The following is a 26,463-nucleotide window of genomic DNA, read 5'->3' as shown; positions in this document are numbered from 1 at the left end:
ACACCCCTTAACCTTCTACCCCAGTTGAAACAGTCAAAAAGGTCTCCAGACATGCCAGATATCCCTTGGAGGGTAAAATTGCCTCTGATTGAGAGCCACTGATAATCAGAGGATAAAGTAAGTCTCAGGATTGCTTTATGCTTGCCAAATTCCTAGTCTTGTGCCTTCCCATTTTTCTCCTCTACCAGGTTAGTATTATCTGATAGATACGGCCTCCAGGAAGGATTAATGTTGTTCTTACCGGCCTCAGTCTGAAAGCGAAAACTGAGGGAGAGGCATAAATTATTTCAAAATATATGGAAAATTAAAAAACAAAGCAGAAAAATAATCAGAGGATTATTATTAAAGACTCAGGCATTTCAGCAGTGAATCATTACCAAAATCCTTTAGCACTATAATGAGAACTTTGTGAATTCTCCCACAAAGTGAACATAAAACATCCACAAAAATGAGTTTATTAAATGTATTACTCACATACTTGTCTGTACTGCTAAGTTGTTTTGTACATATCCTACAGCTAAAACTTAATATGTGCCTGCAAGTCTTTAATTTGTAATTCATCAGATTTGCTTATCTGTTTAAAATTCTGCCTCGAGTTCACATTTTCAATGAAGGCAACATTTGTACCTGTGAATTGTGTATTTGTATTTCTTTCTCACTACCATTCCCTATATCCTACAGTGAAATTCGTCTAATCAGAATTGTCCTGCAGCTTTAATGAGTTGCAGTGAATTGTCTATATGAATCTCTAGTTCAGACTTTCAGCAAAGATCGTAAGAGGTGGAGTATTTTTATGGCATGGGATCCATAACCAAAGAAAAGATGCCTTTTTGTGTGCTTTGAAGGCATGGACCATTACATGTGATAAATTCGACAAATGTTTAGAAACTGTACATTTAAAGGGAGAGAGGCCAAAATGTACTAAGTATTGCTAACTCAATTAGTAGGACAGTGTTAAGAGATATTGTATCTGTGACCCCAAAATTGTAAATAATAGTAATATTTGCATTGAAAAGCACCTATATTGATGCAGCACTTATTTTCCTACTAATGTTGTAAATGTGTTACCGTTCGTGTATGATCCATTGTGGAAGAAAAGATTTAACCCAGGGAGAATTTCTTCCATTTGTCCATAGAGAACATCTTACCTTCTACCCTTACACATATATAGTTACATGCACATCCATACACCGCTACTAGTTTAGAAAATTTATAATCAAGATGAATAGGCCTCTCAATTAAAAAAAATTTTTTTTTTCTCTCCTCTTAAAAATGGGGCAAGAATGAAAATCTGTAGATTTCTCCCCTTATAGAAGAATGTTATTAAGAAAGAATTCTTAAGATAACTTTGTGGCTGAGGAGGTTGGATACCATGCTTATGGGTGGTGAGCATTGACTTTTCTTGGGTTTTTATTTAAAGTGTGGTCTTTGAAGGAATTTTCATGTGGAAGAGGCCTATAGAAACTTAGCTTCCAAACATAGACAGTATCTTCAGTCTAGGTGTGAACTTTATAGTTGCATGATAGAAAGGATAGCTGGCTGTGGAATACTAAACAAGAATGCGTTTTGCTTAATCTATAGGAAGAAAATGAGAAAAGAAGTCACCATAAAGACCACTCAGATAGTGAATCTACATCCTCAGATAAGTAAGTCATTTTTAATGTCCACTTAGTATTTCTGTTTAAAAAGCATGTTTCTAATATTGTCTCTCTTTTTTTAAGTTCTGGGAGGAGGAGGAAAGGACCCTTTAAAACCATAAAGTTTGGGACCAACATTGACCTGTCTGATGACAAAAAGTAAGTCTTCATAGTAGTATTTCTGTGAACTGATGCAAAAAGGTATCCCCTGCAAGACTGAGAATTGTCTACAATTTCCTTCCTCTTCTCTTTCCTTCCTTGTCATTTTTCCAAGTTGATACACAAGTTCTAGATAAATTACTTTTGCTAGGTTTTACCATGAAGTTATTTTCTTTACTTAAAACTCTTATACAGGTTTTCATCAAGACCCTGACTATAAGCTAAGTACAGAATCATAAAGTTACATTTTATGATTAATAATGTATAATAATTTTATAAAATTATACAACATTTACAAAAATAGGAAGTCGGGTTTTTTTCTTTCATTTACTCAGTATTTTTGTTCTGTTTTTAACTCAGTCATGTTTATGCCTCTTTTTCATTAGGAAGTTCTCTTTGGAAAAATTGAAAAAATTAAGCATTTCAGTGTTTCCTATGCAGAAGTACAGTATTTATAGATTTCATTGTTTTTCGGGTTGGGACACAAAGTTTTTGAAGAAATGGCTAACTTCCACAAATATTTGTAGCAGGATTTCACTCTTAATCTGTTATTTTATTGCAGGTGGAAGTTGCAGCTACATGAGCTGACTAAACTTCCTGCTTTTGTGCGTGTCGTATCAGCAGGAAATCTTCTAAGCCACGTTGGTCATACCATACTGGGCATGAACACAGTTCAGCTATACATGAAAGTTCCAGGAAGCAGAACACCAGGTAACTTCTATGAACTAACATTATCTCCTACAGTTGAAAAACAGAAATAATCAAAATATGAAACATGCAAAAGAGCACCAGATTCTTTCATTTACAGTGAATGAAACTGAAAGGATTACTCCTGTTATAAGGTTTGACTTGTATTATTAAGATTTTTCCCCTTTATATTATCTTTTTTAAAATAGAATAGTCCTGAAACAATAGCAGTTTAATCTGGAAAAGGGTCATTGGAGCACTCCTGGGAAAGTCCCTGTGGCTTAGAGACTGTTGTTGATCCCATCTCCTGCAGAGTGATAGGATACAGTTTTTTCTAAACTTTTCTTTTTGCCGCAGTCACACTAAGAAATACATTTTATGACTTTGTGCACATATGTGTATACAAGAACAGTTCCATAGAGTAATACATTTTCTAATCTGTTCCATTCTGTTTCATTTAAGTAAGGAAGTAGAGGTTGTAATCCTCTGGGTTGCAACACACAGTTCACACAAAGCACTTGATGGGGAGACATTGCTTGAGTCCTCCTGATATCCAGTCTGGACTTCCTATTAACTGGGCTCATCACTTTTGGCAAGTCACATTTCCTTCTCTGGGTCTTTTTCTTCATTTGTAAGATGAATTACATTGGTTTTAAACTTAAAATTCTGTCCAACACTAATATACTATCTTTTTTGTGTTTCCTTGGATTGACATGAAATTTCCAAGTGGTGTTCAAAATATTTAAAAATTAGGGCAAATGACTGGTGATAACAAGTTCACTTATATACCAGTGCCTGTAGGCTGCATATCACCATCAGATGTTTCTGTTTGCAACTTGAAGCAGCCATGGTTTGAAAACCTGCTTTGTCACCTGCTTCTTGAATTGCAGCCACAAAGTTGTTTCAAAATAGGCCTATGCTTGCTTCTGGGGAACATAGATCAGTGGATTCCGAGTCCTGACTGCTCATTAGAATCTCTCTTAAAAATAAATAGTTGATGGGACGCCTGGGTGGCGCAATCATTAAGCGTCTGCCTTCGGCTCAGGGCGTGATCCCGGTGTTCTGGGATCGAGCCCCACATCAGGCTCCTCCACTAGGAGCCTCCTTCTTCCTCTCCCACTCCCCCTGCTTGTGTTCCCTCTCTTGGTGGCTGTCTCTGTCAAATAAATAAAATCTTAAAAAATAAAAATAAAAATAAAATAAATAAATTGTTGATTAACCTCTGGAGATTGGGATCAGCTACAATATATTTTAAAAAGTTCCCCAGAGGATTATACTACAGCCAGGATTTAGAACCATCACGTTGTAGTAGTTTTTATCTTCAAGCCATTGGAAGCCCAATTCTGTGATATTTTATCCATAGTTGGGTGAAGTGGAAACAATTCTGGAATAAATGGCAGAAGAGCTCTATGCTCCTCACTTTGCCATTTAGACACTGATGTAAATCCTGGGCAAGTTATTTGAACTCTATGTAGAGTTCTTTTTATTTTTTTTTTAAAGATTTACTTATTTATTTTAGAGCATGAGCGGGAGGGGCAGAGAGAGAGGGACAGAGAATCTCAAGCAGACTCTGCAAGGAGTGTGGAGCCCAACACGGGGCCTGATCTCACAACTCTGAGATCAAGACCCGAGCCAAAACTAAGAGTCGGATGCTTAACCAACTGTGCCACCCAGGCGCCCCAAGAGTTCATTTTTCTTAAGTATGCAGTATTGGATTGGTTCTTTTAAGATTCATTCCAATTTGAATTATTTTATGTAAATAATACCTGCAACTCAAAAAGAATGCAGTTTTTCATTACAAATCGGGGAAAATCAAACTTGGTAGATGACTTCTTTGTCACTTGTGTCTGAACTGTTTGGGTTTTTTTTCAGTTTGTATATAAGGCATTAGTTTTTCAGAAGTGTCTGTGGAACACTGAAGCATTCTCTAAGGAATTCCCTTAGAGTAATGCTGTCTAGTAGATATGTTATGCAAGTCATATATATGATTTAAAGTTTTATAGTAGTCATTTCAATGTAAAACAAAATAGGTGAAAATAATTTTAGCCTGGTATATCCAAATCTTACCATTTCAACTTCTAATTAATATAAAAGTTATGGGATTTTTCACTTTTTTTTTTTTTCATATTAAGTCTTGGAAATTCAGTATGTACTTTATAGGTTCTGCACATCTCAGCTCATATAAACCCCATTTCGGTTGGTTACTATATTAGACAACTCGATGTTAGAAGAAATGGATAGTTTAATTAGTTTAATTCAATTTTTAAAAAATTATGTTGACTACTTTTTTATGGGGCAAACACTTTGTTTCTGGAGTTACATAGATAAATGTGTTACCTACCTCATGGACTTTACGATCAGTCATGTATGTTCTAAGCTATAGAAATGCTCTCAGGCTCTACCCCGAACGTTTTGAATTTGACAGTGGGATTTCAGCGTCTCTAATTATAATTAGTGCTAAATTTTATTTTAGAGTCCATACCATGTACAATTCCAACCATCTGCCCCTGGTGAGAGACAGTTTGTAAGTATTAAGAGTACCATCTTCACGTCATACTATCATGTGTAAAAGACACAGGGTATGGTGAGAGCAGCTACATTTTTCTCTAGTGAGGTAAAAACCATACAGCAAAACTAATCCTTTTAAAACTAAAATGCAGTTCAGTTGCATTTAGTGCACATTCACTATACTGTGTAGCCATCACCTCTGTGTAGTTCCAAGAGATTGTCATCTGTCCCAAAAGGAGACCTCGTACCCATTTAGCTTTTTAACTCCCCATTTCCCACTTCCTTCTGCCCCTGGCAACTGGTAGTCTGCTTTCTGGTTCTATAGAATTACCTGTTGTGGATGTTTCATATAAAGGGAATAATAATATAACATGTTCCCTTTTGTGTCCGGCTTCTTTCACTCAGCATGTTTTTGAGGTTCATCTGTATCATATTAATGGTTCAGTCCATTTTATGGCCAAATATTCCATTGTGTGGATTTAGGACATTTTGTTTATCTGCTCATCAGTTGATGGACATTTGGGTTGAATCCACTTTTTAGCTGTTGTGAATAGTGTTTCTGTGAACATTCAGGTGCAAGTATTTGTCTGAATCCCTGTTTCCAGTTCTTTTGGTTATATACCTAGGATTTGAACTGTTGGTTCATATGCTGATTCTATGTTTAACTTTCTGAGGAGCTGCCAAACTGCTTTCCACAGTACCTGTACCATTTTACATTCATGCTAGCAGTGTATAAAAGTTCCAGTTTTTCCACGTCCTCACCAACACTGATTATTTTCCATTTTTTCTTATTATGGCCAACCCAATGGATGTGAAGTGGTTTTTCTCTGTGGTTTTGATTTTCATGTGCTTGCTGGCCATTATATTATATTGTCTACTTTGGGAAATTGTCCGTTCAAGTCCTTTGCCCATTTTTATTTTATTATTTTTTTCTTTAAAATGGTTTTATTTATTATTATTTTTTTAATGATTTTTTATTATATTATGTTAGTCACCATACAGTACATCCCCGGTTTCCGATGTAACCTTTGCCCATTTTTAAATTCAGTTGTTTGTCCTTTTGTCGTTGAGTAGTAGGAGCTTATATTTTGCATATTGATCCCTTATCAGATATATGATTAATCCCGTATCATATGATTTGCAGATATTTCCTCCTATCCTTTAAGTTGTTACTTCATTCTCTTGATAGTGTTCTTTGATGCACAAAAATTTCTAATTTTGATTAAGTTCAGTTTATCCATTTTTTTGTTTGGTTGCATGTGCTTTTGGTATCATATGTAAGAAACCACTGCTGAATCCAGGGTTGTAAAGTTTTACCCCTATTTTTCTTCTTAGATTTTGTAGTTCCAGCTCTTGTGTTCAGATATTTGATCCATATTAAGCTAATTTTTATATGTGGTTTTATATGAGTTAAGGGTCCAAATTCATGCTTTTACATATCCAGTTGTTGTCCCAGCACTGTTTGTTAGACGACTATTTCCTCTATAGAAGGGTCTTAGCACCCTTGTTGAAAATCCATTGACCACAGATGTATGGATTTATTTCTGAAATCTTGATGCTCTATCCTTGATTTATATCTCCTCTTTATGTCAGTACCATGCTGGTTTGATTGCTGTACCTTTGAGGTAAGTTTCAAAATTGGAAAGTGTGAATCTTCCAACTTAGGTAGTTACCTTTACTGTAGTGCTTTATCTCTTCATCACAGGGTTGTGAATTACTGTCTTTGTTTCAGTTCAGCCTGAAAATTCAGCCTCTAGCATTTTTTTTTTAAGATTTTATTTATTTATTTGACAGAGAGAAAGACAGCCAGTGAGAGAGGGAACACAAGCAGGGGGAGTGGGAGAGGAAGAAGCAGGCTCCCAGCAGAGGAGCCCGATGCAGGGCTCGATCCCAGGACTCCGGGATCACACCCTGAGCCGAAGGCAGACACTTAACGACTGAGCCACCCAGGCGCCCCTCTAGCATTTTCTCATATGGCAGATTGGCTAGTGACAAACTCTTTCAGCTTTTGTTTATCTGAGAATGTCTTAGTTTCTCCATTATTTTTGAAGAATATTTTTGTCAGATATGGAATTCTTGGTTAATTTTTTTTCTTTATTTCAGCAGTTTAAATGTGTTACCCTGTTGCTTTCTGTCCTCCATGGTTTCTGATATGAAATCAGCTATTAATCTTATTGATAACCCCTTGTATGTGACATCACTTTTTTTTTGGCTTTCAAAATTATCTTTGGATTTTTACAGCTTGACTAAAATGTGACTAAAATGGATCTCTTTCAGTTTTTCCTACTTTGGAGTTTCTTTAGCTTCTTTGATGTATAGATCCATGTTCTGTCAAATTTGGGGAAGTTTTGGACCATCATTTCTTCATATATTCCTACTGTCCTTTCTCCTCTTCTTTGGGACTCCCACAAGGCATAGGTTACTGTATTTGATGATCCCTTAGGCTCTGTTAATTTTTCTTCATTCTATTTTCTTTCTTCTCAAAATGGTTAGTTTCATTTGACTATCTGCAAGTTTGTGGATTCTTGCTTTAACCTGCCCAAATCTGCTGTTTGAAACCCACTAGTGAATTTTTAATTTCAGTTATACTTTTCAGCTTCAATATTTTATTTATGATAATTTCTGTCTCTTTATTAATAATCTCTGTTGAGACCTCATTCTCCTTGTTTCCTGTGGTTCTTGTCTGTGGTTTCTTTTAGCTCTTTAAAGTATATAAGACAGTTAATTTAAAGTGTTTGGCTATTAAGTCCAGTGTCTGTTCTTTTTCAGGAATAGTTATTGTTAATTATTTCTTCTTTTTTTTCCTGTGACTGGGTCATACATTCTTGTTTATTTGCAAGCCTTGTAATTTTTTGTAAAAACAGACTCTGAGAATTTAAAAAAAAACAAGACTATTCTCAGTCAGATGTACTCCCTGAAGTCTCTGTTCCTTAAGCATAGTACTGTGCTAATATTTTGACATTTTGAATGTTGTCATGTGGCAATTACAGAAATCAGATTCTCCCTCTCCAGGGTTTGTTCTTGCTTATTGTGGGGTGCAGTTGTCTGTTTGTTCAGTGACTTTTCCACAGTATTTTTACAAAGACTGTGTTCCTTGGCATGTGTGGGTACTGAAGTTTCTTTTCCATTATCTCAGCAGTTAGCCAGTGACCTGACAGAGATTTCCTTCAGTGCTTTGTGCCAAAAAAAGAAAGAAGAATGGAAAAATGAACAGAAAGAAAAGAAAAAATAATTCTCCGGGTCTTTGCAGATTGCCTCTTTGTTGAGTCACTCCTACACTTAGCCATGCTGCTTACAATTGTACTTTTAGCATTTACCTCCTTGTTTGCACTGCACCTAAAGATTAGCAAGAAGTTAAAATTTATGGTCTGAGGTATATTTCTGAGCATGCGCCCTGCTCTGGGTATGCATGTGGCTTTCTAAATTCACCAGTATTCACGGGAACTTTTCAAAGCCTGTATTCCCTTCAAATCTCACTCCCTAGCTTTTCTTTCCAGGCCTTTGGTGTGTCTGTTGTTTGCCCCAACTCTTTGTTTTTGCCCTTGGGAGCATCAGCTTGTTCACTGGCCTTTCATTGTTCTGGGGGAAACCTTCTCTACTGAACCACTTGCCCTGATCGAGTGAAGCTCCTTGTGTTAGTCTTTTGGGGAAACTCCGGTCAAGGAGAAACAGAAAAACATAATTCCTAGGAAACAGGATCCACTCTGTTCCCTCCAGAACCAGGGACACTCACACTAGGAACACAAGACTACCATTTTTAAGTCCACTGCCACACTAGTGATGTGGGTGGGGATAAGGTAAGTTAAAGTGACATAAAAGTCTCCTACTGTGTTAGAAGTTCTTTCTGGTCGGGCATTCACTTGGTTGCTCTAAACCTTCAGCTATTGCCCAGAGTTCTAGTAAGGTTGCTTCTGGCAGTTTTTACTAGGTTTTTTCTTTTTCTTTTTTTAGTGTTTCTGAAGAGTTCTCCCTGCTCCATCACTTTCATTGACAGTACTCCCACAGCTACATTAGAGAACCAGATTTCTTGCCTCTTTACTGATGTCCTAATACTACTTGTGAGAAATGGGGATTAGTTCACAAAGAAGTGGTAATGATATCAATAATAGCTAATGCTTATTACTTACTGTATATTTGGCACTGTTCAAAGCAGTCATTATTTCACTGATCCTCAGAACAACCCAATAATTTATTGGAATTGTTATTATCTAATCTTTTATATAAGGAAACTGAGTCAGAAAGATTTGGCAACTTGCCCAGATTCACATACGCTTAGGAGCCTGGCTCTAGAACCTAAGCTTTTAGTCATGATTTAGACTACCTCTGCAGAAGGTCTTACTGAGTAAGTTAGGAGCTGACCAAACTCTGCTCTAAAACTAGACACAAAAATAACGACAAACAGCTGAATACCACCAGAACATTTGGTGTCGAACATTTCCGAGGTCTTATTTCTAAAGACACATTTTTCTGTAGAACTTATAGCGTGCTGATTACTGTTTTTCTTTTCTCATTTCAGGACATCAAGAAAATAACAACTTCTGTTCAGTTAACATAAATATTGGTCCAGGTGACTGTGAATGGTTTGTTGTCCCTGAAGGTTATTGGGGTGTTCTGAATGACTTCTGTGAAAAGTAGGTTTCCAAACTAAATTTTTTTTAAACATAATTATTCAAAAATAGTAATTATAAAGGACAGCTTACTAACCTGGATATCCTAATGTATGTAACCAGTTTTCACTTACCATTCAGCAAAAAAATTCATTTAAATTGATTTGATTCCAAGTCTATTCCTTTGCATTACTGAGAATACTTTAAGAAAGATGCCTTGAAACCATTCCATGCAGTAGTAACAGTCTTGAATTTAGAAGATAGGAAGGTTGAATTGTTTATTAGGTTAATTGAACAATTGATGCATAAATACTTGCTCATGTGGGAGATCTATATTCCAAGAAAAATTACTTTACTATGACTGGTTCTAGAAGTGGAAGGAATTCTATAGTAGAGCACCTTTATAGGTTGTTAATAACTCAAGTTTGAACATAATACTCTTTGTCATATCACCATAATATAAATCCTTTTTAAAACTACACTGGCAACTATTCCTATAAAAGAATTTTATAAAATTTAATCAGCTGCTTCAGATTTTCTTTTCTTTAATTGAAGGATCTCACCTAGTAGAAGTATTCCTTTCCTTAAGGTCCTAGAAATAGCCTTCCTTTATTTCTTTATCTTGTGTTAAAGAGTACCTCGGAATTATTTTCATTGGTTTAAACTTAATTATTTGTCTGAATGGAAACTTACTCTTTCTCTCCTTTTTTTTTTTTTTTTGAAAGTACTTCATTATGTAAGCAAGCACCTGATATTTTCAGTTAGTAATAACATTGGAAAATTATTGTGGTTAAAAACATAAATTATACATATATATGGTGTTATTCTCCCCACCCCAAGAAGGTAAAGGGGGAACCACCAGAAACATTTACATTATAAGAGATTCTGAAAACTAACTATACATGTACTCCACATACTTAGAATTTTTTTTTATCTTGGGTTCCAGGATTTTTGCTGTAAATGTCTTGGTTTAGTAACAAGTGTAAATATAGTTACAAAAAAACCCCACACTAATCCAAAATTTCCTTATATACAGGCAACAGATAATTACCTTTCATTGTTTTTTACTGTCTAACACACAATTTTCCTTTCATATAAGAAAGCCAAAGATGGGGAATTTTGAAGTTCAAATGCTCTGATGAAATAACCTGATCTACTTTAATCTGTGCTTAGTTTTATGGACCAGTGGTGTGGTGGTAGCAGAGAAAGCAGTGTCGTACAGGAAATCTCCATTGTGCTACAGAAAGATTTTTCTTTCTTAAAGTTTGAGATAGTAGTGTATTATTACAACCACAGTACACTGATCCTTGTTCATTATTTCTGAGTAGAGATTGGCTCTCTTCAGGATTTAGTTTTTCTTTCCTACCTAATGGGGAGGTGATCTGAGAACAAAGATAATTAGAAGAGGCAGATGATGTCTAAAAAGTGTGAACTTGGGGATAATAAAAATAACAAAGTTAGTATGAAGGGTTAGGGAAATTTAAGGTGCAGAAATAGCACTTGATAACCCAGCATTTCAGTGTAATTTTGTTCCACATAAGGATTGTTGCTTTTGATACTGACTGATCCTGACCATGTCTGTAGTTTTTGTTAGGATTTTAAACAATATCTGTCTTGAAATAACCATGTACTTGAATATATTATAAAAAGGATGCTTGCTTTTTTGGGTAACTTTATTTATTCATTTATTTATTTTTGACTTAGTTGTTGATTATTTGGTGGTCTTGCTTACTTGATTGCTTGCTTGCTTTTGGATAGAAAGTTTTCTCCACTGTTATGATGACAACACATGGGTGAAGTAGGGATAGAATTTGTAACCATATTTTGCTTCATAGGCAAGCTTTTCTGGACTGTATCTACTGAGCCTTATTACAGACAGTAAGCCCATCCATATCCCCTTGCCATTAGCCTACCATTGGCAGTCTTCTAGACTTTGAAGAGCAGCCCTGCATTTTTTTAAGGAAAAACATAGGCAAAGATTCCATCTATATCAGGTGTTGGTAAGATTTTTCCATAAAGGGCCAGATAATAAATATTTTAGGCTTTGCAGGTCATATGGTATCTGTCACAGCTGTATCACTGCAGTACATAAGCAATCATATATAATAATATGTAAATGAGTGGGCATGGCTATGGTCTAATAAAAGTTTCATTTACAAAACTAGGTGAGCTGGATTTGGCCCATGGGCCACAGTTTGCCAGCCCTTGATCTAGACAAAAAAAATTAAATTTAAACCAATGAGAATAATTTCAAGGTACACTTTATTGTATCCTTTGGCACAGGACAGAAATAAAGACTACTTCTTAGATCTTAAGGAAAGGAATGTTTCCATTCTGCAAGTTCTTCCTTCCCCAAAATGTCGCTAATTGAATTTTACAAACTTTATGTAGTTTAAAAAATGCTTCATTTTATATCATGATGAAGTGGAATAAGAAGCAGCCAGATTTTAAAGTAAAAGCTTACTAAGATCCAAAGAATGTTTCCAAAGTACATTGGTGGTGGTGGCAGTGATGATGGTTGTTTGTGCATGTGTATGATTGTTCGTTTTTTATGAAGTTGTTTTCAGCTGCACAGTTTTAACTAGTCATCAAAACTCAAGAGACTGACATCCTGTCTCCTTTTCCTGCTTAGAATTCAAAACAGCAGTAGAGACCATTCTGTTTTCCACTTTGCCTCAGAAGTCGGAGTTCCTAATACTTTATTTAATCTGCCATAGCATTCCTGTTTATGGACCTAAATGATTTGATGTCAGTTCCACCTTCCATTTACCTTTTAGAGATTTCTTGTTATTCCAGGAAGAAGGGTTCGGTCAAATAGCTTTTAGTGAAATGAAATGAAAAGTTAATGTATATAAGTGTTACTTTAAAGGAGCTTTGGATTTCATTTGGATCTTTGACAAATCATCTGAAGGTAGTAGTACTGATCTTCAGATAAGTTATTCAGTACTTACCTGTAATTAATTTTACTCACTTTTTACATATAGTAGTTCTTATTGCACAAGCAGTTAAGTTTCAATGCAGTTTTAAGAAGTTTTGGGCATGTTTTAAGAAGTTTTGACCTTGTTTTCCAGTCTTACTAAGGAGCTTTATTAAAGTATTTGATCCATTTGCGTTACTTTTTCTTATTTCAGAAATAATTTGAATTTCCTAATGGGTTCTTGGTGGCCCAACCTCGAAGATCTTTATGAAGCAAATGTTCCAGTGTATAGGTTTATTCAGCGACCTGGAGATTTGGTCTGGATAAATGCAGGCACTGTTCATTGGGTTCAGGCTATTGGCTGGTGCAACAACATTGCTTGGAATGTTGGTCCACTTACAGGTATTTTAAAGAATATGCTTTTTAAAAAAAAGTTTAATTTATAAAGGATTGTATCTGATAGGTTTATTTTTTTTCTTAGAATATAACTCCCTAGAAATTGGAAGAAGAATTGTGTCTCCTTGAATAAAATTTTAATTTGTAGTACCAGAAATTAACAAGTAGAAATACAAGACCATAGATTTCAGCAAATAACAAATTTATGTCTTTATATACAAGGAAGATATACTTTTAATACTTTTTAGAGTGCTTGGTTTTGTTTTATAAAGGAAACCCTTTATGGGAGAAGGCAAAATGGAGTGGTTATTCATTCTTTCAGATTTTCTTTTATCTGGTATGTTGTATGAATAGCCCTTTTATGTCAAAATCTGTTTGAATTATGCCTGCCTTCAGGCAGTAGAAAATTCAGATTAAGAATATGGCCTTTAGAGCCAGAAAGACCTGGATTAGGACCAGGATCTGGCTCTTGCAACTTTGGGCAAGTTATATAACCTCTCTGAGCCTCAATTTCTTCATCTGTATAATGGGAATAATAATAAGGTGATGATAAAAATGAAATAAGATAATATATAAAAATAGCTCAGCACAATGCCTGGCACATAGTTATAGTAAGCACTCTTTATGTGTTCACTACTGTTGTTATTGCCATAATTATCAAAGAAACATAAAAATTATTTTTGTAATGTTTTGTGGTTTTCAGAATTGGTATTGATATCATCTGAGAAGGTGATAATGGTAACTTCATATCTTTTGGTACTTTGGGTTGCTATTTTATAACTGTTTTTTTTTTCCTAGCCTGCCAGTATAAATTGGCAGTGGAACGGTACGAATGGAACAAATTGCAAAGTGTGAAGTCAATAGTACCCATGGTTCATCTTTCCTGGAATATGGCACGAAATATCAAGGTCTCAGATCCAAAGCTTTTTGAAATGATTAAGTAAGTGCTTTCTAAAACTGCTGTAGTCCCTCTCTTTTTGGGGAGTGTTAACTATTCAGTACTTCCCCCCCCCCCCCCAATAGAATTATGTTGACATCACAACAAAATGGTCCAGAAGTCTAATAAAATGTAGTACAAGAATCCACACATTAAAAGTATTTTTCCCATCCAGATAGTCAGTACATTATGGTACAAAGAGGATTGAAGGCACACAAATGATTCTAAACCAGTAGATTCATGGGCCTGTGCTTCCCCGCTACCCTCTGAGCCACCTGATTCCTAGGAGAACTTGAGTTTTAATATTGAAAGACTGCCCTTGGTATCAGGGGGAGAGAATGGCATCACAGAATAATTGCTGGTACAGATAAATTAGCATTTAATATAGGGACTTAACTAAAATGGCAATTTTTTACTTGTTTTAATGAAATCATCCATCTTATAATTGTCCCTTTTCTTAGCTGCTTTAAACACCTAATACAAGTTATTTGAATATATATATATCCTACTAAGCTTCTCATTTATTGTCAGTTTCTATCTTAGCTATTTTGTAAATATATTTAGAAGTAATATTTTCAAACAGTGCTATATAGCAGTGTTTCCCTAAACTGTATTTTCTACCACTGCTGCCCCTACCCTGAAAAGGTGGGCGATTCTGGTCAAAGAAATATGGAAAATGATGGATTAGGTTAAGTTTTACAAGTCCTTTATTCTTTTAATAGTTTTTGTAAAATGTTGTAGAGACTATAAGTGTTGATACGTTTTGTGAATGGGGAAGGAGGAGGGTTAGATAATGTTATTTCCCAAACTTATTTATTTGACCAGTATCTTTGAAAGAATTGATCTTCTCAAAAACTCATTTTGGAATACACTGCTTTATACTCACTGATAAAAGATTTATAGTTTTCATCTTTGTTAAGGTAGTGCTTATATTAAGTATTTCTCCTGCAGCTATATTAATTTGGTCAACATATGTTGTTTTCACAATACTGTCTTTTGAAAGTTATCCTGTCTTAATTAAATGATTTCAAACCTAAGTCCAAAATTTCATTCAAACAAATTGTGTGGTCAAGGTAACATACCTCTGGATTAGCTTATGATATCATCCTTTATCAGTTGCAGTATTTTAGCTAGTCTTGGGCAGAAGTAGTAGGGGAGACAAGAGGTAACAAAACCCAAATCATAGCAAATAATGTACAAATCCTTTTTTAAAAAATTTAAATTCAGTTAATCAGCATATAGTGTATTATTAGTTTCAGAGGTACAGTTCAGTGATTCATCAGTCTTATATAGTACCCAGTGCTCATTACATCACATGATGTACAAATCCTTTTAAAAAGTTGGATCTTGGGTACCGTATTCTATAAATGTAATTGATAGTGGGATGCGAGGGGTTATCTATCCATTTATCTTATTATATCTGACGATGCTACCTTGCTCTGAAGGGCAAGTTCAGGGTTACTTTTGGGGGAGAAATGATTTAAAGTCACAGAAGATGTTTAGTAAATTTGAGATAGGCATAAACTAGAGGCTAATTCAGATCTCCTGAGGGTACAGGGATGGTACAGCATAGAAACCATTTATCAAATAGCTATGTATATTGAAAGTGACTCATTACATTTTAGATAGATTAGGATTTTATAATTGGGAAGGATTTTTAAGGTCACTTAGTCAAAACTACTACTAACTGCAGTAATCCATTCTATAGCCTCCGTAATTTGTGGTCATCCAGCAACTCGTTGAACGTTCTCATTACCTCACTATAATTCTTGAGCATTCTTTACAGATTGGCCTGAAATCTACCTGTTATTTAGTCCTAATTCCCTCAATATGTTTCGGATCTATGTAGAATATATTCCATTCAACAAGTGTTTAGGAACCAACTCTGTGCTGTGTTTAAGTTAAAACCCCGCCCCTCAGGGGACTTAAATTCTAGTGGAGCAAGACACAGAGACCACCAGAGAGATGAATAAATTACTAACAAGTAGTATGAATAAGATGAAATGCATTATTATTTGGGTGGCGGGGGGTGGGAGTGCTGTTTTTTCTACAGCAGTCATGGAAGGTGTCTGAGAAGATGAATTTTGTGCTTAGACCCATATACTGAGGTGGAGTCAACCAAGGACCTAGGGGTAGAACATTTCAGGCCTGAATGCTGAATTGGAAACAGCTTTGGCATGTTTGTGGGACAGAAAGGCAGAATGAGAAAGAAGGGAGGGGTTGCAGTAAGCTCAATGAAGTGAACAGGAACCAGATTGAACATGGACTTTTAGGACATGGTAAGCAGTTTAAATGTTAGTTCTGGGTGTTATAGGTTACCATTAGTGGATTGTAAGCAGGAGACGGATGGGTTCTGATTTAAACTTTTAAGAAAATGTATCTGGTTGCTTTGTAGAGAATGGATTCCACGAGGCAGTGTTGGAAAGGGGGAGTGGGTAGACAGAAGGCAATTGCAACAGAACAGACCAACCTAGACAGACATTTTACCCATGAGGGGTGGAGAGAGGGATCAAACTAGGGTCTGTGGGGGAGCTAAAGCTCTCAGAACTTGCTCATACGTTGTAGCATGGGGGGGCGGAAGTGGCAAGAAAGAAGAAGGAATCAAGGGAAGATCATTGTCTATTCTGTTCTTCTTCCTACCTGGCTTCATTAAACATCTCTCACCTCTATCATCTTTTCCATCCCTCCGTCCCCATCATCCTTGTCATCCTTCTAGACTCGTTCTAGATTATCATCATCCCTCTTAACATTTGAAATGTTGAGCATTGATACCCATATTCATCTTTGTTATAAAGTTGTGTTGAAATTGGATACACAGAATTTGGATGTTTTTCAACTTAAAATTACCCATGGTACTGTTGTTCCTTGTACCTACCTTTTTTTTTTTTTTAACCTAAATGCACTTACTTACTCCCATTTTTACTTCGTGCTACAAAATATTCAGTCATTTGAATCTTTCTTGTGTTCCCCATTATATTAAGAATTCTGCTCCCAGCTTGAGTTGTCATGAGACGTGATTAGCAAGCTCCTTTTGTCATCACACTGATTGAAACTCTTCACTATAAATTCAGACCCCTAAGCCTTGCTTTATAAACTTCCCTCTTAAAACATAGCCATTCAGCTATTACTAAAAATGTACTTTTCACCAGCCAGCATTGTTCCTTTTCTTTCATTTTTACTTTCTGTAATTTAATGAATATTTGCTAACTCTATACAAGGCTCTAGGCTAGGCACTAGAGAGGGTATATGTGTCTGTCGTCTGTCTGTATCTGGTATAGGTCTTGTCTTGAAGTAAAAGTGCATATAAATAGATTGAAAGAAATAGAGAGATCCCCATTGGGTTCGTTCCAGCCTCATGGAATCAGAAGTCTGTGTATTGTGGGAAGCAGGTAATTTGTGTGAAGTGGTAAAGATGTAGAGGCAGGGAGAGGAGAGAGGACAGAGGAATAACACCTAAAGCCAGTTTAAGACCGAACTCTTGAGTCATCAGGAAGATGCTTCAGTTCATCTACAAAGTAATACATAACATGTCTCCTTCAGTCCAGCATAGCCACATTTTCCTCCAGTGAGGGAATAAATAAATACCCTTTCTTCACTTGAGCACCAGGTGAAATCGTTGACTTATGTGGAGAAGCTCTGTTGTACTATTACAGTCATATTCAGCATGGTAAGGCTGCTGACTCTGTGAGAGGCTCAGGGGAACTTCTGCCTAGAGAACCAGCAAGTGCATACTCACTCCAGGTCATCTTTTCTTCCGCCAGCTCTCCTGTGCCCAGCACCTACCTCTTCTGCTCCTCCGTCCTGACTTCTTCCCTTCTGGGTATTTGCGTGATCTTAAACGCGTACGTGATACAACTTGCTACGTATGTGGTGGTACATTCTAGCTTGAGGACAATGTGTGTGATGAGTAGTAGAATAAGATACAGGTAGTGGCAGATCATGGTGTGCCAAACATAAGTCTATTCTGTTAGATAGCTTTTGATGGGTTTTTAACTAATACGATCTAATTTGGGTTTCATGAGGTTCTTTCTAGCAGTTAAATAAACAAAATAAGCTTTTGGATGGTAAGAGAAAGGAGTGAGTCAAAGATAGTTTGGGTTTTCAAGTGTGGGTCCTATGTGGTTTTAGTAATAATCCTAGTTAATAAATTGATTTTGGGGGGCATGCCTGGATGGCTTCGTTGGTTAAGTGTCCAACTCTTGATTTTGGCTCAGGTCAGGATCTCAGGGGCATGAAATCGAGCTCCGTATTGGGCTCTGAGCTCAGATCTGCTTAAGATTCTCTCCCTCTCCCTCTGCACCTCTCCCCCCATCACTCACATGCTCTCTCTAAAAATATATATATAAATAATAAATTGAATTTGGTACTTAGCTGAGCACTAAGAATAGTGCTTCCCAGACTGTATCTGAGTTCTGCCTCTCAGCATCCCAGGGTCACCCAGGTGGTTAGAGCCAGGATTAAATGCCCATAGCTGTCTTGTATGAAAGCTACTTGTATGTATCTTCGGCACAGGACTTCGTTTTGGGGCGAGGTGGCAGGTTTGAGGAGCCAATAAAATAGTTGGATAGAGCTGTTTCGCAGAAGCTGTAGGAAACGCAGACCTCCAGAGAGCAAAGTTAGAGCTGACAGACTAGCCGTCTGTGATTGCTTGGAGAGAAAGACAAGGGGAGGGGTTGGGGACAGAGCTTAAAGGAATACTTCTATTTAAGAAAAGCAAATAGTGAACCAAATAAAGGTCAGAAGACAGGATGGAGAATGTATTGTTACAGAAATAGAGGGGGTCTTTTTCCACAAACTCGGCTTTGCTGTAAAATTGTACCCACAACATTGCTTTGGTCCTCAAACCTAGTATCCTGCCAACAAAGGAAGGTGTATTGGTTTGTCCTGGCTTGTGAGCTCTACCGATTCTTAAGTAATGGTTCTCTCTTGACATTTCTCTCCTTGGCCTGAGTCTTTTTCTTCATCTCCTGTCCACTCCACCATCCATAGCAGTTTGGCTTTCTACCTGAAATATGCCCCAGTCAGTTCTCTTGCTGAGGTTACTCTGACCAACTAAGCTAAACATACAAAGGCACAAATGCAAATTTTCTTTAAAATTCCCCATTCGTACCTCAAATCTGACGCCCCACTTAACCTTGTCAGCCATTTCTCCCACTGCTGCCTTTAGATGTGTGCTTGAATTTTCCATTTATTTTTGCTACTCTCTTTTGTATTTTAAAACATCTTTAATATGAATTGCAATTTTTACACTTCCCCCTTTTTTCTCCTTGTTTGAATTATCTTTTAGTAAGGCATTAATTCAATAAACATTGTGAATTGTAGGCTATTTAAAAAAAAATTATCAGCTCCATGTAAGAAGTGGAATGGAGAAGATATATATACATAGTCCTCTTACTTAACTTCCTCCCTGAATTACTGTTTTAGTTCTAAATACTATGAATCAGCGTGTCATTTTTGGGTCTTCATAGTTAAGTGTTAATCAGAAACAACGTAAGCGAAATTTACCTTGTGCCTTTACATCCACTCACTCATTCAGCTCCAGCCAGTTCTTTTCATGCTTTCATATTTGTTTCATATTTACTGTGAACTGAATTGGTGCTGTGATACTGTGCTGTGGGAGAAAGGGACTTGATCACTTCTCAGGCCACTTATAATATATGGGGAAATAGTCAATGCATTAAAATACGGGATCTTTCCTCGTGAAGATACTGGTTTAAAAAATGGAGGAGCACAGAGGAAGGCACTTCTGCGAGAAGGGAACATTAAGGAAAGGCTTCACAGAAGTAGTAGTACTGTAGCTCCATAGTCCTTTATCCTAAACCCCTTAGGCCAAACGTGGTTTGGTATGCAGAATTCTTTGGGTTTAGAAAAGAAATACAGTGCATATATGATATATTTTGTCCTTCTAGTAAGGTCTGTTTCAGTATCCTGGTATCAAACACATTAATATTTCTGCAGTAAAACGTACAGTCACCCTGATGAGATAAGCGAAACCTATAAAAAGCCCCAGGTCAAGTTTCAACACAAGTGAGTTTATGCAAAATTTATGAAAAATTTGTGGGAGTATAGTAATAGATCATGTATCTCTATTGGCACTGAGTGATTTAATAATGGGAGAATGGTAGTCTCTCCTGTTGCCACCTACTAATTCCTCATTATCGTTTGAGAATGAAATTACCTGTAGTTATTTCAACAAGTCAACATTACTCTTGTTTTTTTCTTTGTACTTCCCAAGTTCAAATTGGGTGTTTTAGAGTCCTGCAATTCCATAAAGTACTTTATCTGAGTAAATCATATAGTAATCTCTTTCAATATCTACATCCTAGTTGCTTCACTAAAATATAATAATCTTCATACTCTGCTTCACGTTCTTCCAAATATCTTCTGCATTGGCGTGAGTCAAAAGAATATTCATTATCTTGATTACTTCCTTCATTTTATAATGCAGTGACCTTGATTTGAAAAGTTAACAGCCTAACTCCTTAGAAAAATTATAGTGGAAGCTCAGTGAATAACTGTCTCTTCTGATTTCCTGTAACTATCTAAATATAAACTTTTTTCCACATACCCTGTATATTATAAACAAACTTAGTTTCTCCTTCTTTAGACCAGACTTTTAAGTGTCTTTTCAGGTATAAGCCCTACTTGTTCATATTAGTTGAAGAGTATAGATTTAGACTTACGTTGCTAAAAATTGCAGGTAGACTTCACATTGGCAATAGCCACCAGTGGGAAGCCTTTAGAATTTTAAATCTTTTATGGGCTCCTGGGTGGCTCAGTTGGTTAAGCTCCAACTCTTGATTTCGGGTCAGGTCATGACCTCTGGGCTGTGAGGTGGAGCCCCGAGTCTGGCTTGTGCTTAAGATTCTCTCTCTTTCTCCCTCTGCCCTCTCCCCACCACCCTCACTCGCTCTCTCTCTCAAAAAAAAAATTTTTTTTTAATCTTTTTAATAACCAAATTTGCATGTTAGGTCATTTGGCAGCAAGACGAAACAATAAATGGAGGGCAGAAGATTTGGAGGAATAAATGAGAAGGTAGTTGCTGCAGTTTAGACAAGAGGAGGGACAAAGGTTAGAGGGTAAAACAGCCTACACCTGGTGATATGGTGGAGGTAAGAGAGAAATCTGTCCTGCTGGGGCTTTATCTTGGGGAGGAGGTGGGACATTTGTGCCTGTTGATGAACCTGGGGGTAAAGGAAGAAGAGAGGAAATGCGTTAGGTGTGGGGAGTGATTACCAGCTTGGCGGACTTTAGATATGCAGAACTTGAATGTCTCCTGTGATGTTTAGTGGGGATCTCTGTTAAGTAGCCAGATGACTATATGGCTCTGTTGCTTAGAAAAGGAGTCTGGTACACACATTTGTAACGTTCACCTGGCTGACAGGTAACCCTCCTAAGGTGTTCGCTGTTAAGTTTTCTGAACCATTAGCTATTCTTAAAATAGAACAGTGCCTCTACAACGAAGTGAAGTAAGAAAGACTCGAAGTGTAAGGCTACTGATCTTTTCCTTTAACTCATTGAACTGTGACATTTTTTCCATATTAATACCTTGTTCTCCTTAAAATATATCAAATTTGCATGTAATGCATTGCTGCGTGTCCCCACTCCCAAACTTGTTTATAGTTTTTCCTCCAGCTTTTTATTTTGTAATTTTTAAAAATCTACCAAAAGTCAAAGAATAGTACCTCGAATGTCTGTATAACTGATCTGGAGTCGTCAGATAAGTTTTTGCTACATTTACTGAGCAGTCTCCACATATGCATATGCACACACTTTTTTGGCTGAGCCATATGAAAAAGTAATTTGCAAACATTATGACATGACCCCAAACGCTTCAGCCTGCATCTCCAAGAATAAGGATATTCTTGTGTAACCACAGTACTGTTTAACACATATAAGAAATGTGAAATTCAGTAGTAATTAGCTGATATACAGTCTACATTTGAAATTCCCCAACTGTGCAGAAATGTATTATTGTAGCTCTTACCTCTCCCTGCCCCACCAGCCCCTATGATGCTGACATTGATTTCAGTATGTAGTCATTGTGTCTAAATCTGTGAGTCTTTTTACATGATTTCTTTTCTTTTTTCTTTTCCTTTCTTTTCTTTTCTTTTCTTTTCTTTTCTTTTCTTTTCTTTTTTCTTTCTCTCTCTCTCTCTCTCTCTCTCTCGCACACCTTTGTGTTATACAGAGTTCCACATTCTGGATTTGTGTTCTCACAATTTTATTTGGGTTGTACATTTTTGAGATCTATTGAACGTACTTTAAGTAAATCCCTATCCCACTCCAGTATAAACTATGTCACAGCTATTTCCTTTGGTAGGTCTAAAAATGAAGTTTTACTAAATAGGCACTTTAAAACCTAAAATTGAGGGTGGGGAGATTATTGATGCTGATTATCCATCTTCATCATAATATACAGTTTTTACTCTTTGGTTTTAATTTTAAAATAGTTGAGAGCTAGGAGAAACGTCATTCTTTGAAAATTCATGACTCCCATTTTCAAATATTTGAGGTACATTGCTTTGGCCTACATTGTCTCCCTGTATAGTGCTCTTACATTGTCTCCCCGTAGTGCTAAGGCTCTTTTTAACTTGACTTTCATAAGACTCACATATTCATTCTGTTTTAGCATTGAAGTATTCCTTTTAACAGGACCCTTAAAAAGGAATCAAATGATGGTGTAGCAAGTGAGCTCTGGAGACTGTTGGTACTGATTAGATTTCCCTGTAGATAACAGGCTTTCACAATACATAGATTCCTTTAGATGCAGTTGAATGGTTTAATCTCAATAGTAGATGAGGCAAAGTCCAATAAATACGGTATGAATTGTTGGGATCGTGTTGGGCTATTATCAAGTTAATGTAATGATAGTATGTTTCTAATACGTTGGAAACTGGTTCCTTCACCACCTACCTTGTTAGTTCCACTTAAGTTGCTGTGATGGTAAGTAGTTCAGTACATTTTCAAATGTCAAAAACAGAATGCCAGAGATCCCATTTTCCTCTAAAAAGTTCAATATTAGAAAGTCTCAGATTTAGGAGGAGCATATCAGGTAGTATGCTGAGGAGTAGAAGGTTAGTTTTCAGAATACATATTCTCTTATCAACCTCCTGGTAATCTGCTAGGTAGTTACACATTCTAAAAATACGAATACTTTATAAGCCAGTACTTGAAAATAAATTTTCTAAAATTCCAGTAGTATCAAGTCCATTGAAAACCACTCCCCACAAACTTAAGTTCTTGTCATATCATTTTGTCATACTTTTGATCACCTATAATGCACCTTTTTTGGTCTGTTTTTAAATGTACCATTTTATATGCACAATATTAATGCTTTATAAAGTACTTTCTATGTGCCTTTCGTGTATATGTGATCATTATATGTTCGTTATTTGCCTTCCTTTGTAATTTTTCTAAGTCTTAGGTTCTGTGCTATTTGATCTCTCAGTGAAATATCACAGGCAGGGCAGCACTGTGTAGTTGTTTGAAGTCCAGTCTGCCTTCATACCTCAGTTGCTCTGTTTATTGGTAGGGGGGACCATGGGCAAATTACCAAACTTACTAGTCTTTGTTTCCTTTTCTGAAAAATGGGAGTAATAATTGTCTTTCTAATACACCTTTTGTAAGTATTATGTGGGTCTTAGCATAGAGTAAGCGCTCAGTAAATGGTAGCTATAGTTATAATTATTAATACTAATATTAGTTATAGAAACCTCAGTCACCTTATAGTTTTCAAGTATAATATTCATGGACCTAGGGCAGTGGTTCTCAACCATGGGTAGTTTTGCCTCCCCCTGACCCCTTCCTCAGGGGACATAGGGCAGTGTCATGATTCGAATGGGAGGGGTACTGTGGATGTTTTGTGGGTAGAAGCTAAGGATACTGCTAAGCGTCCCACAGTGCACGGGACAGCCCCTCACCACAAAGAATTTTCCTGCCCAAAATAACAACAGTGCCTTGATTGAGAAATCCTGACCTAATGGGATCTAGACTAAACACCATTTAAGTAATCTGTCTTAGGTTCTTTTTGGTGTAATTACTGCACTTTTACTTGGCACTCATTGCACGGGTTTTTTTTTTTCTTCAAATTAAAAAAACTTCAGTTTAGTAATTATGTAATTATTTTAACATAGTTTAAGAATCTGACATGTTGAATTTAAATACTGATCACTAATTGCCAGGCACTAATCTAAGCATTTTATATAACACATGTAATTCTCATAATAGCAGTATTAGTTAGTTGTCCTCTTTCTGCAGTGAGGAAACTGAGGCACAGAGAATATGAAGTATGCGTGGAGCTGGGATTTGAACCCAGGCAATCTAGCTCTAGAATCTGCTCTTATCTCCCCCCTGAAGCTTTCTTTCTATAGTCTCTTAAAGGCTTTTATCATAAAAATGTGATTCATGAAGTTGGTATTGTACTAATGTCTGTTGAAGAATGATGCTACAAATTTTAGACAGTGTTTCCAATTTCATCTCTTAAGAAGTAAAAGGTTTGCACTGGTTCTTAACTTCCCTGATCATAAAAATCAGCAGAGACTCTTACTAAAATAGGTTTCTAGTCTCTGTTCCTAACAAGTAAATTCAAAGCTCTATGGGAAGAACCCTGGGAATCTATTTCACAGTGGCCTAGATGAATCCTCTGATCAGGCAAGTCCCTGATATCGTAGACTAGATTAGATCTTTTAAAACTAACAATATTTTTGTTTTCCCTTTTTTTGGTACATATTATAGATTATTACCCTACCTACATAATACAAACTTTATCACAAGCACAGAGGTCTTGAGTATACATTAAAGCAAATTGTTCAGTATTACCTCCCTTTTCCCTTTGATTCCCATTTTTTAATGGATAAATGAGGTATACTCCAGCTCTTTGGTAATATCCAGTTGGCCTGATAATTGATTGAGAGGGTATAGCCATGAAGACCAGTCCACAGTTAGTGTAGATTCTAATGCTCTTGTCCTGGGGCTGGGTCTTCTGAAACACCACTGGGTTAACCATACAGTGCTTGACCGAATAAACACCGAATAAACAAAGTCTAAAAATTCTAAAACTCTGTATCCTCATGGTTAACATTTTCTTTTATGCTTGATTTTTCCATCCAAGAGTTTAAAATTCTTAAGATACTCATTTTATCATTGACTGAGACCTTGATTTTCAGCCATGTGGTTGGTTTAAATGAAACTGTTAGATGTCTTACTGACATTCGGATACTCACTGGTGTCATAGGGGAATGAAACCCTGGAGTGACAGGTGGCAAGTATGTTTCAAGGGCTCACATGTTGGCTCACTTTTCCTGCACGGCTTTTTCAGTAAGATAGATCGGTCGAGGCAGGGCATCTCTTGGTGTACTTTAATTTGTACCCCATCTACTTCTTAGTGGCTACGATTGTTACCATAAAGACTTGGGGTATCAAGCTAACCCATGTTTCATCTGTCTCCACACTGGTATTTGGGAACTAACTTTGGAAACTTAGTCAAGTTGCCCCTGGAATATCTGAATAGTCCCCAGTGTTGTCTTCACTTCAACATAATGTACTGTCACTGTGGCTTTATTCCTTTATTCTCCTGCCCCGGAAACCCCATCCTGAGATTAAAATCTTGTAGCAACAGTTGTTTGTTCCCTGAATAATCCCCATACTAGCTTTGTTCATGGCATTCCCGCTGCCTGGAAGATGTCTTCCTCCCACCTCTCCTTGCTCCCATCTAAACTGACAACTTCTTTATGAAAACTTCTGTGATTTCCCATCTCTCCTCAGTGGAAGATGAGCTTCTCCTTCCTTTTAGCATTCATGGCATACTTCGTCTATCTTTTGCCCAGTGTATTGATTTATGATTATATTGTTCATAATCGTTTGTCCATTTATTGTCTTCAGTTTTCTTATTCTGATATTTCAAGTATATTTGCATTTCTATCCCCTGTGTAAAGCTGTTCACTAAAATTCCATCCCTCTTGAGGTTCCATCTTTGCAGATGGGTTTTTGGGTGGATTGGAGTCTACTGTGTAACCTCAAACACAATACGCCCGCAATTAGCCTCTTCCTTGTGGTTTTCTTCCAAGCCAGAGCTGTCTTTAATACCCCCTGCCTTTTTGTGTAGTCTTTCATCCAGACAGCTAAACACAGGGTCCTGAAACCAGACTGATCCTTAAACGTCACAGAATTTCCTGCTTTTCTAGCTCCTGAAATCACTTCTGACCCTGTTCCTAAAATGCATTTGTTAAAAACAGCATCTTCTATCCTCTACATTTTTATACTTTTTGCTAGTGATTTATTATTTTAAGTTACATTTTTAATTGCCATAAGATAAATTTATTAAAATTCAGCAAAACTAAAAGGAAGAGGAAATGGCAACAGTGATTTTGTTTGACTCTTAGTTTTTAGCTCTTTAGTACACTCAAATGTTGTTGTCTTCACATAAAACCAAAGCCTGAGATTAACCAAAACAGAACCAGAGGACTGTTAAGTCTTGAATAGTTTATCTGTGTCTTCCCTAGGCATCCTTTCCCCAAAAGTTTTTATTTTCTATTTATTTTTCACTACCCTTCAGTTGAATCACACCCTCTCTCTAGGACCTGCTTATTGCTGTAGACTCCAAAAGAGCCTCTG

General features: G+C 36.6%; 1 protein-coding gene across 7 annotated transcripts in view; it reads left to right on the top strand.

Moving 5' to 3' along the window:
* KDM6A (lysine demethylase 6A) overlaps nucleotides 1-26,463 on the top strand; it is a 201,829-nt gene that overhangs the window by 167,906 nt on the left and 7,460 nt on the right. For all 7 annotated transcript variants that reach the window (XM_045812868.2, XM_087860317.1, XM_087860316.1 and 4 more), the window contains 6 exons: nucleotides 1,582-1,646; nucleotides 1,722-1,796; nucleotides 2,359-2,507; nucleotides 9,508-9,622; nucleotides 12,730-12,917; nucleotides 13,710-13,851. In XM_045812868.2, the coding sequence (XP_045668824.2) occupies nucleotides 1,582-1,646; nucleotides 1,722-1,796; nucleotides 2,359-2,507; nucleotides 9,508-9,622; nucleotides 12,730-12,917; nucleotides 13,710-13,851 (734 nt within the window). The remainder of the gene's footprint in view (nucleotides 1-1,581; nucleotides 1,647-1,721; nucleotides 1,797-2,358; nucleotides 2,508-9,507; nucleotides 9,623-12,729; nucleotides 12,918-13,709; nucleotides 13,852-26,463) is intronic.

The sequence above is a fragment of the Ursus americanus genome, chromosome X (assembly GCF_024610735.1).
Source record: "Ursus americanus isolate L20-20 chromosome X, mUrsAme1.1.p, whole genome shotgun sequence".
In the NCBI taxonomy this organism is placed as follows: Eukaryota; Metazoa; Chordata; class Mammalia; order Carnivora; family Ursidae; genus Ursus; species Ursus americanus.
This window is presented reverse-complemented; position numbering and strand designations above follow the sequence as displayed.